At 35.7% G+C, this 12,566-nt stretch overlaps 1 protein-coding gene across 2 annotated transcripts in view; it reads right to left on the reverse strand.

Moving 5' to 3' along the window:
* pou6f2 (POU class 6 homeobox 2) overlaps window positions 1-12,566 on the reverse strand; it is a 94,480-nt gene that overhangs the window by 24,876 nt on the left and 57,038 nt on the right. For both annotated transcript variants that reach the window (XM_026938181.3, XM_026938182.3), the window contains one exon: window positions 355-492. In XM_026938181.3, coding sequence (XP_026793982.2) covers window positions 355-492 — 138 coding nt within the window. The remainder of the gene's footprint in view (window positions 1-354; window positions 493-12,566) is intronic.

Below are 12,566 nucleotides of genomic sequence, written 5' to 3' on the forward strand. Positions count from 1 at the left end.
GGAACACTTAAAAAAAATAATTCACATGTTTAAATTAATGGCAGAATTTCTGCTTAAGTAAAATATGTAAGTTCAACAAAAATAAATTGGTAAATAATGGCAGGTTTATGTTAAACTCATTAAACAGAAATATGTACATTTAGGAACTCAATTTATTATAGTAACATGGACATAGTATTAATATGTAGAAGCTACGTAAGGCCATAATCACTTTTCAGAGTGAACCAAATGATACTAATTTCAAATACATACTGATCAGTTTGAGTGACCTGATCCCCTCTGTCAGTGTCTGCATGAGTTTGAATATCTGTGTGTGTGTGTGTGTGTGTGTATTGCTGTGTGTGTGTTACTGACCTGTCCCTGTGCATTGGTGACCAGTTGGCCTGTAACGCCCTGCAGGTTTGGCAGAGCAGCATTCCCAAACACTTGTGATCCAGCAATAGAGCCCATCGTTGCTGCTGCTACTGCTGCTTGGCTGGCTAGTGGATTGAGCTAAACAAAGATAAGGAAACAAATACACTGGATTAATTTTTTTTTCGGTTATCCAGGTTATTGAACGTCTAGTCAAAGTGACTGCGTTTGTGTTAAAATCTGAATGATGAATTTTCTAATTTAAAAAATAATAATAATAATGAAGCCCTTTGTATGAGAGGTGCAATATTGTCACAGTTTCCCTGACTTCATGTCCTGTTTCATGCCCCAGGTTTTGCCTTGGTATGTATAATAAATCTCGTTTGTCCTTACGTCCAAGTTCTCTTTCTGCCTCGCCTCAAGCATCCTTGTCCAAGTTACACCTATACCTAGGTTCAGTGACCTAAATTCCAACTAACAGTAGACCAAGACTGAATTTATTAGCCTTTATTTGGTTAAATGGCATAATTTTATACACACAGTAATATTTTAACATAAAGAGTTGATTACAGAAATTAGGCTGATAAGAGGTTTTAAAAAATATAACTTGTTACTGGTCTTAACAAGATAAAAAATAAATGTTTTACAGTCTCCATTTCACAGCTTACAATTTACAGGCCACCTTATATGAGCCTCTGTCCTGTAAACTATTTACTTCCTTGTTTCACTTTCTTCCCTAAAAAGAGTGTCCTGTCTCTTTTCCTCTATTCCCCACGGCTCCCTTTCTCACACTCATGTCCTTTCCTAATACACGCACTCACACACACACACACACTCTCTCTCTCTCTCACACACACACACACACACACACATACACACACTTTTGTGCAGAGCTAATAAATCAAGCTAACCTTCTATCAAGTCGTGTGCATGGTTTGCTATTTGGAATCCTAAGAGGCAGACTGGAGCCTTTTATTAGGTTGCTTAAATAGATCAAGAGCTCACAGAGTCTGCGCATAGATTGTCCAATTACTCCCCACAATGAGGGAGTAATAGAAACAGTGCATGAAGTGGAGAACAGATGGAGAGGAGAGGCAGAGAGGCTTTAATGACAGAATTGAACACTCAGATTCCATTGATTCTGATATCAGTTAATATCTTATTTAAAGTGTAACCAAATCAGGACAAAACAAAATGATGTGTTTAAATTTGAAAGTTAATAATCTTGTTGTTTTACTCCAGCAGTGAGCAGGGTAATGTGGTAATTAGAGCTACATCAGTGGCATCACTACCTTTAGAGCCTTAGAGTCATGATGGCACATATATGCTGAGTTACTTTTAAGACCATTGGTACAGATGGAACCTGGGTTAAAAGGTTTAGGGTTAGCATAAAATCACGATCAAAATATGTAGTTATGAGATATCTAAACAAACAACATCTCTTCTCTAAAAACGAAGTGATATTTTTGTAATGATATACATTTGCCTGTATATGTAATACACATTATATACTTTAAGTGTTGGGAATAGTTAGCTACGAGTTACTAGCTTAACTACATGTAGCAGTGAAGTAACAAAATAGCTAACTGTTTAGACCAACAGTGACAGCTGACCTCAGATATTCAGCCTGATAGCTAGCGTCAGCCAATATAAAATAACAAGCATTATTATTTATATTACAGCAAATGCCCAAACATAGCTTTTCAATTCAGTGTTATATGGATTACCATATGTCTATTAATGTTAACTAGCTAGCAAGATATTTCCAGAAATGAACTAAACTGAGAGTAGTGGAGTGAGCGCTCTCTGTATCTGTTGCTTTTTATGCCACAATGGAGCTACTTATTCTTAGTTGCTTATTCTTATTTATTTGGATAAAATAATTTCATTATATAGTATTTAGGTCAAGCAGCCATTTCATAGTTGGGTCACGAAAACAGCAAACATCCATAGAACTCCACAGTAAAAACTAGCTTGAAATCAATATAAAATAATGTTTTGCATCTGTAGAGTTGAAATATCAAACCCTCTGTTGCGCCTCTCCACTGACGTCAGCACAGGCATGTCCATTTCAGACTAGGAAATTAGCAACTAGCAATAAGGGGGAAAAGTTGGCTTACGCTCCAGTCACATTAGTAAAATTTGTGTCTGCAGGAAAATAGAGCCCTTAATCATTTAGCACAATAGCACCAATTAGCTGGGAAATATTATTCCATACTAACTGTATAATAACTGATTTGGTTGTACATAACCTTTTTCTGTTTGTTTTGTTCATCATAGCTCTACACGAGTCATATCACTTTAATTTTAGTTAAAAATCTATTTTCTGTCATTATACTAAATTACAAATTGTACCAATACAAGATGTGCATTACTGCCAACTGTGACTTCAGCTTTCTCAACTGCCTCCTGTCGTAAGTTCATTTGATATTATTCTATACAGTACTACAAAATTAATTTTACTATAAATTAATTAATTTAAATTTCATATACTATTAAAATACTCAAACATTTTGTATACCTATCTCAATAAATGACTATTTTTAAGATGCCCATGCCAAATTAATCATTCCATAAATTGCATAGATTTTATTTTTACAAAAGTGTAAAAAGTGTAATATTACAAAGAGTGTCAGGTATAATAAATATGTAAGACATCTGTGCCTCTCTCTCTCTCTCTCTCTCTCTCTCGTGGGAAGGAATCCACCTTTGTTAAACTGAGACCACTCAGCAGCCATTTATCTTTTATCATACCACACTAGCGATGTATTACCAGGCTTTCTGAAATCAAATGATGAGAAAATGCCACGGAGCGATCAATACTTTTTCATTGACAGTAAAGGTTAAGCACATTAAGAATGACATCGCATTTGTCTTATGAAATCATATTTCATGTTGGTGGCCTGAAATTGGATGAGATTGATACCATGTCCCCAGGACTGAAAGTTATTTTTTTTTAAACTCCTAATCACAGAAATCATCTTTTCTTTGTTCAGCGTTCCTTTGTCCTTCGGCAAAAGTCAAGTGCCAGTTGATAATATCAGTGGCCTAAATGTTAAGATCAATGATTTGCGTCCTTCAATACTTCACTATTTGGCAATAGTGACAACTAAATGCATTAAGAGGCTTGAGGAGGTTTACCTGCATCAAGGCAGGTAGTGAAACATACAAAAGTGTTATTCGTAAGAGATTGGAGTTATTGCGGAGTTGAGTTACTACACTCTTAGAAATAAAGGTGCCAATAATTATTATTTAGAGTGATGCCACTGAAGAACCTTTTTTGGTTTCTTTAAGAACATTTTATTGTTTTTTTTTTTGTTGTTGCCACAAGAATTCTCCACCTCAGAGATCTTTCCACATAATGATAATGGTACTCTGCTGTACTAATAAAAATGGTTAAATATACAACAGTCAAAAAAGGCTCTTTATAAAATTAAAAGATGGCATCACAATATTTTTAATAATTTAATAATATTTTATTATTAATAATAATAATTTCTTTTATCAGTGTACCCTTACAGAAAAGCCACACAAACTCCACATGATTCACCTGTAAATTTTACACAAGTGGTTTTAGTTGTATTTCACAATTTTTCACATGCACTGCTTGTGGATTTTTTCCCCCATGTGATTTCTCACATGATTCAATTAATGCCACATGTTAACTTCTCACATGTATGGCTTGTGGTTTTATATATCAGATGTGATTTTTATCATATGATTATTTTGCTTTTTTTTTTGTCCATGTGATTTTTCACATGATTCTTTTATTTTTTTTTTATCTCTATCATGTAGGGCGTGTGGTCGCAATCACATATTAATAACATGACGTCTTATGTGTTGACTTGAATTCACATGCGCACCAATAACATGTTGAAGAAATGCACCATCACATGTTTTTCACAAAACCTGTGGAGATATTGCCATTTCACAGCAAGCTGAGTGGGCTAGAGTAACTAGTCAGATCTTTTGATATTTTATAGCGTGAAAGATCTTTATTACACTTAAGATGCCAGTTCTATGTGTCCGTTGTATTAAATATGTCTAAGTGCTTCTACAACTTGTAGGTAACGCAAAGGACAATGTATAAGGGGCATCTTTGCTGGATAGCTATCTATGTAGCAAGAAACATGGATGAATTAACATGAGCCAGTCAAGTTAACGTTACTTTTTTTATATAATGTTGATAATCAAGGTGGTGTTCACTTCAGCATAGCTCATGTGATTAATTAACATAGAGTAACTGTTCAAAAATGCATTACTCAGATATAGGACATTTTCAGATTAGTTCTGTCAGTTGTAAAAGTTTATTTTTTATATTTACTCTTATGTCAGTAATTTTCTAGATCACCACTTTTATTTTTACTTCAGGGAATTATTACCATAACAGCAGTACTTTTAATTATCCGTAATATTACTCTTTCACCACTGCATTTTACTCAGATAATCACAAGTGAAAAACATTTCATATTAAACATATGTGTAAGGTTAACTTAATATGCACTGATTAGATGCTTACAAAATGTCATTTTTTTTAATATTGATTTCCTAGCAAGGTCCTTCCATGTGATTGTATAAAAAAAAAAGAGAGAGAGAGAGACACTCAAAATAGACAAGGTAAAAATATTAACCAGGGGTTGTGTTTACAGATAATCCCACCCAATCTCACTTCTTGAACCACGAGACAAGAGAATGAAACTTAGTGAGCTAATGAAGATCTGTTTTAATGATCAGCAAAGAAATTGGTTATATAAAGCTTATATCACGTAGCTCGTCTCAGGTCAGAAAAAGCTAAAAGCTTCCATAATGTTACCATGGTTGGGTTATTTTATTTCCCTTTTACACATCTTACTTTATTATGTTCTTTATTATGTTCTTACTTTATTATGTTCTTGCTTTCACCCTGATTAAGTCTTGTTTGTCATATCTTTTGGTGTTGTGGTCTTATCGTTGTTATCCTTGCCGTCTTCCACAACAGCACAACTGAGCTGAAAGGATGCCATGTGCCCTGTGAATCATATAAAACCCAACACCTCATCTCTTTAAGTAACCAAATGCACAGCATGTGTGTATGCTAAAACACAACCCATACACAACTCTAAGCCATAAAATCAATATCATCACAGCTCTACCACTGACACTCATATCAGTTAATGGTATATCAATTTATTAGAATACAAATATGTACAAATCCCTCTATTATGTTAATTAATATCATTCAGACCCAGTGTCGATGCACAAGTGCTAATGTGTGCTTCAGTAAAATCAGCAGCAGGAGGTAGGAGAGGAAGGGGAAACGTGAGGAGAAGAGGATTGCAGAATTTGAGTCTAAACATGTGATTTTCCAGGAGACTGACTCGCTTCTGCAAGGTACAGCGAGGCAGGAAACGTTTAAGCGCCCCATGCATTTTTACTGATGACATGGATGTGTGTCACTAAAAAGGCCTCCTGCTTACAGACAAATCGCAGGGAAATTGCAGGTAAAACACATCCCTTCCTTCTCTCATTTTTTCTCTCTAAAAAGAGATTATACATGATGAAACTGAAGAGTACAAATCTGAGGTTTTATGGCATTAAACTTTGCAACTTAGGCATAGTTGTAAATGAACCTCAATTTTAAGGGTGCAACAAATACAGCAATTACAAAGAAAAACAACATTTTTACCAATATAAGCAGACCCAAATTAAACAGAATTACTATCTATATTGCTGTTCATTCAGTGAGGAAAAATCCCTCATCCTCAGACACACACACACACACGCACACACAAACACACACGAACGCACACACGCACACACATTTTACACCCTTTGCCAAAGCGGGTGAGTAAATTTTAAACTCTATTAAGTTCTGTGTGGCCTGCAATGGTCGTTTGACCAGCACGGTCAGATGGAGCAACAACCCATGTAATCTCCAGAAGGAAGGAAAAATGGCTCAGTGTTAGCACAGAGAGACCTCTGAACACCCGAGTAAAACGCTCCAAAAGCTAGAGTCCATTTTCTGCCTTTTCTATTCACACAGACTCTATCGCTTTCACTGTGAATACAATCCGATTCAACTGGCCTCAAGGTGACTGCCGTTAACGCTGTAGATGTTCATGATCTCAGGGAAACCAGCGCTGTTTTTAAGATAAAAATAAAAAGGCAATGCTAACTGCATTAGCCCTGTGACATAAGTGGAGATCTGGACATAAGATAGCTTGGCGCTTTCCAAAAACTGATGATTTAATTTATATATTCAGTATTACTTTATTTGGATAATCTGCTTTAGACTCATTAGTGAAGCAGTAAGGAAGCAGCCTATTAATTCATTCTCAACAAGAAGTCAAATAAAGTTTAAATATTTTTCAGCATGTCATACATCAGTGAACTGAATTTGAAATTGTGATAGGACAAGAGATGAGTAGAGATGCTATATATGATCTACTAAGCATCAACAACCAAAAACCCTTGACATATTGTATAGGCTGGTTGATGTCTGTCAGGTTGTTAACAGCCTATTGAAGGTTTGTTGACAGTTTGTAGAGTACCTACATTGGATTAAATACAGTGTACTACTAGAAAAGTGTAGGTACCGTTTTATAGTATCCACTTCGGCCACAAGTTCTATGAAATCTGCCATTCAAGTCCCTGGGTAAGCTGGTACTCTAGAAGCAATAATGTATTAGAAGGAGTGCATTAATATAAACTTTGCAGCCAGAAGCATTGTCAGAAAATTAATCTACACTTTCTGACCAATCAGAATTGAGAATTTAACAGTGCTGTGGTATAATAGCTTAGAATGGTTAAACTTGTATTTAAAAAACTCATAAGTAAAGTTAGATGCATAACACTTTAAAAAGCATTAGTATATTAATGAGTTTGTAATGTCGGTATACATAAATATTAAGTATTTAGTAAATTGTGTAATGCCTGTTTATAAGAATATCATAGACACTAGTGTTGTTAACAGAATATCTCTTCAGCAAGTTATAATGCAGAGCCTGTAATACAGTGCATTACAATATTACTGCCTATAAAGTCCTTATGAATAGATATTACAATGTGTTATTTATACTGACTCTTGTAAACACACATACCTGTGATTTATAAAGTGCTTTGCATGTAACCATAATGATATGGTAATTATAGAGGCTTTTGTTAAAGCATGATAAGGTATTATAGGTGGTATATAACGCATTCTAATCCATCTTTAATGGATTATGAATCACGGGATCCATATTTAAAAGCTATAGATAAAACAAAGGTTAAAAAAAATGCCCTAATATAACAAAAATAGAAAGAAAGTTGGTGCATTGAAAGAAAAAAAAAGTTGATTTTCAGTATAAATCATGAGTGTGTGATCTAATATCTGCACAACTGTGTGTTTGCTGAAGCTGTTTTGGGCAGGTCTTCTTGTTTTTCTTCAGAATATTTCTATAACCATAGTAACATATATTAATGCATTCTTTTTCCCATTTTTTAAAACAGCAAACAGCCGCCATCCTGTCCCTATCTCACTCGTGTTCTTTCTCTTTGGTCTCCCTCTCTCCCCTCTTTTCGCATGACAGAGTGAACATGCTTGCTATCTTACTGCTCCTCTCTGCAGACTTCTTACCACCTTGTGCAAAAACCTCACCCTCACCTTCCCTCTATTCTTCTCTCTGTCCCTTGGCATGGTCTTTCCTTAATGTGGGTACATAAAAATGCCATTAAAACCTCTATTCCCCAAGTCTGACCACCAGAAAGCTACTGCTTCTTCTGTTCAACTGCTCTGGCTGCAAGTCAAGAAATAAGCAAATTGAATCAATTTTATAAAGAATTATATATATATATATATATATATATATATATATATATATATATATATATATATATATATATATATATATATATATATATATATATATATATATATATACTTATATATGGCCAAGAGTGTGAGGACACCTGACCATCACACCCATATGTGGGTCTTCCCCAAACTGGAAACAGTGGAAACACACAATTGTGTAGAGTCTTGTATGTTGTAGCATTACAATTTCTCTTCACTGTAACTAAAAGGCTCAAACGTGTTCCAGTATGACAATGTCCTGCACAGAGCCCTGATCTCAACCCCACCGAACACCTTTGGGATGAATTGAAAAGTTGACTGTGTGCCAGACCTTCTCTCCCAACATCAGTGCCTGCATCACTAATGCTCTCGTGGCTGAATGAGCACAAATCCCCACAGCCATGCTCCAAAATCTAGTGGAAAGCCTTCCCAGAAGAGTGGAGCATATTATAAAAGCAAAGGGGGACTAAATCTGGAATGGGATGTTCAACAAACACAAATGGGGGTGATATATATATATATATATATATATATATATATATATATATATATATCACGCGAGTGAGATAGAGACAGGATGGTGGCTGTTAAAATTACATTTTCCATGTGTATTAGCTAGGTAAATTAGCCACATTAGCCAGCTAACTTAGCTACCATCTGCCAAAACACCAGCTTGCAGTTAACAGTTACACCTAACTAAGCTAGCATTACCTTTCCACCACACTAAGCTAGCATTACCTTTCAAACACACTAAGCTAACATTACCTTTCTAACACACTAAGCTAGCATTACTTTCCAACACACTAAGTTAGCATTATCTTTCCACCACACTAAGCTAGCATTACCTTTCCAACACACTAAACTAACATTACCTTTCTAACACACTAAGCTAGCATTACCTTTCCATCACACTAAGCTAGCATTATCTTTCCAACACACTAAGCTAGCATTATCTTTCCAACACACTAAGCTAGCATTATCTTTCCAACACACTAAGTTAGCATTACCTTTCTTACACACTAAACTAGAATTACCTTTCCAACACACTAAACTAACATTAGCATTAGGTGGAAGTTTGTTATACGATTTAAATAAGCTGTGTTATTAAGTACATAAGTACATTTCATATTACTTAAAATCCTGCTTTCCAGATTAGCTAGGTAATGTTAGGTTAGTTACGCATACTTTCATTGTGCAAGAGCAGTTGACTTTGACTTCAGGCCAAGCTGGAGTTTCCACCAGCCTGTGACTTTACATCGTCAGTGTCTGGAGCTGTATCTATACAACTATAAATACAACTGACCATGTGCTGCTTGATAGAGCAAAAAGAGAGGCAAAAGGGGTCATGTTTAACGAGCCAGAATGCAAATGAAGACTAGACAAGGCAGGAAATAAACTGACAAATGCACCTATAAAATCATGATCGAGTGTCTGGGACTAAGCGTCAATCATGCGACTCATTAACTCTATGATAATTAACTCTGGTATTTGCCATTATAGAGAATTTCCTCTCTCTCTCTCTCTCTCTCTCTTTCTCTCAAATCACTGATAACTAATTTCATGCATAGATTTTAATCCTTTAGTCTTTCATCCTATTTTTTTCCCACTGTGATGAAGCCAGTATGGTTTTAAAAGGCATTAATGATTAAATTAACCAGATTACACTGTATTCTGTTGAGAGATGGGAAATCATATATGGTGCATTTATGACTACTGCACCATTGCAAAGTCTGTGTGAGCACACAGGAAAGACTAAGGAAGAACTAAGGCATAATGTGCTGATCCGTTACTACTGCTTGGAAGTGTAAGCTGGCACATTTGCTTTAACTTGTTACATACTGTTCAGGATGGCCACTTTTAAATTTATAGAAAACTGACATATCTGTAATAACTGTGTTCAGGTCATTTTGACTTAACAAAGTAAAATAAAAGTCTTAAAAAGAATTCTGTTATTTGTAAATTTCAAACAAATAGGTGATTTTAGTCCCTATTATGACTCCATCTATTATTCACACACACACACACACACACACACAAGTATGTGAATAGAGTTGAGGATAATATAGTTTCTGAGAATATGCTTCTATAAAATCTAAAGAAAAGTGCTGGTGTGATGAGACATCTATTGCTAAATAGTGTTTTCTTAATCGCATTTGGACAGCAGTTTTGCTAGCATTTACCCACACCACTGATATAATCAATATCAATGGTATTTCACCTGAATAATAAAGCATGGCTAGAAACCAAACCCAATACAAATATAGGTAGACACAGGATAATCAATGGTCAAGTTATATTGCATGAATAAAAACATATAAAAACTAGCGATCTTAATCTAAGGAAAGGAATAAAATCCAGTGTATGTACATAAGGCAACCTAAACAGTTCTAATTCATCATATCAAATTCTGCTCTGCGACATTTGCGCAGAATGCCATCCCTTTTCACATTGCTTATTGTCCTGACATACAAATCCAGCATTTGAATGACTTTAATATTGGCCTAATCAATGGCTGGTGATCTTTTGATGGTCTCTATTCAGTCTGGTGAGGGTCAGCTGTGTCTAAGCTTCATAAACAGAATAATGGTAAATGATTACTGCGCACTATCATGTCCCAAACTGAACGCCGCTAATGAAGAGAAATGGCTGAGCTTTTTCGGTGGCGGCTGCCAGCTGCCATTTGGAAAGGCAAACGTGCAAGATTAATGGTGACTGATAGCGCCTGTGTGGCAATGATGTGGTCAGGGGCTCAATCAATAACCTGCATACACACACAAACACACACACACACACCCTTACACATGCGCACACAACAATACACTTACCCTTCTTTCAAATATACACTACTCAGGCATGTACACACAACTACAAGCACTTGCACTGTATCATCTCTAAGTGGAGTGATGAATCTATGACATTTGAAGACAGCATTGATCAGTTTCTTCCATATGTTCCTCCAGGTGGTCTACAGGGGTTGGAACAAACTTAACAAGTGCTACACATTATTGTCCATCTGTTTCTGGAATTGTTCTGTTACCCCTTTCAGCGTTATTTATTACTTTCATTACAGCACTGCAAGTGTGTGGTTGGTGTTAGAGAAGGATGGACATCTGACAAAACTCTGAGTGAGGACAAGAAAACTTCTGCATAAAGACACAATTTGGAACTGCTAATGGTTGTGAAGAGGAGAAAAGAGTGAGAGGATGAAAGAGTGCACTTCTTCAGGCCCTGCAATTAATTCAGCTTTCTGCCATTGACCATGCTTGTGTAATAGATAGCATCACAATAGATAGTTATCATTGTGATGCCTGTTAATGTCAACAGTTAATTCTTTGTGTCTTTATTTGTACAGATTATAAACAGCTAATATTATGAAAAAGTGTTGCCAATACAACCCTTATGGCAACACTATATACATTTCACATGTTTTTCATGTGATCATGTTCAAACCAAACAAAGATATATTTCACCACGTTACACCCATCAATTCCACATGTGAATTCAATGAAACATGTGACATGATGTGAACGATATGTGACCGCATGTGAAAAGAATTATTCCTTTAAGAAAATCCCTTCTGAAAAATTAAATCATATGTTAAAAATGACCATGTGAACATAATTGAATTGTCTACAACATATGCACTACATAAGGAAAATGAAGAAACAAGACAGTGTCTATGTTTTAATGCAGTAGTGTTTATGTGCATTTTCTGTGAGAGAAGTTTCTCAAAGTCTTCATGATGTAAAAAGTAAGGAGGACAAAAAAAAAAACAAATCTGAAACTTTTTTCTTAGGCAAGATGTCATAAAAAAATTCATAGTCATTCCTTTTTCCACTAGCTCATCCTGATCCAGACACCTTCTGCAGGCTTCCTGCTTTTTTTTTTCTGAAAAATAATCCCTAATTTCTAAGTAAATAAAAAAGGAGCTTTTCTCTGTAGCTTTCAGTGGCCAGCTTCTGCACGCTAGCGCCGTGCCATGCTTTATAATTATTCATATGAAATGCGCCGTCGCCGATGTGCAATAGTCTTATTTTCTGCTTCAGTCACCAGTGCACATTTGTATTTTCAAACAGCGAGCCACTCGTTACGTAAGGCAATTTTCTGCCTTCTTAAGAAAGACTGTCTGCTGGCCTGCATTAATGAGACACAGTGAGAGGGAGGGAGGTAGATGGAGAGGGAGAAAGGGAAGGAGGGAGAGAGACCGAGTGAGGAAAGAAGAAAGGGAGCAGAGACAGGTGTAGTGAAAAGGATAGGAGAGGAAAAGATGAAAGAGCCTCAGAAAATAGATATAGTAGAGTACAATAGTCTAAACTTGCTACTAAGAAGTGATCAAAAACTACTACAAAATGGGTAGCACTTTATTTTATAGTAGAGTAAGTACCGAGTATTTATTAGGCAA

The sequence above is a fragment of the Pangasianodon hypophthalmus genome, chromosome 22, assembly GCF_027358585.1.
Source record: "Pangasianodon hypophthalmus isolate fPanHyp1 chromosome 22, fPanHyp1.pri, whole genome shotgun sequence".
Taxonomy (NCBI): domain Eukaryota; kingdom Metazoa; phylum Chordata; class Actinopteri; order Siluriformes; family Pangasiidae; genus Pangasianodon; species Pangasianodon hypophthalmus.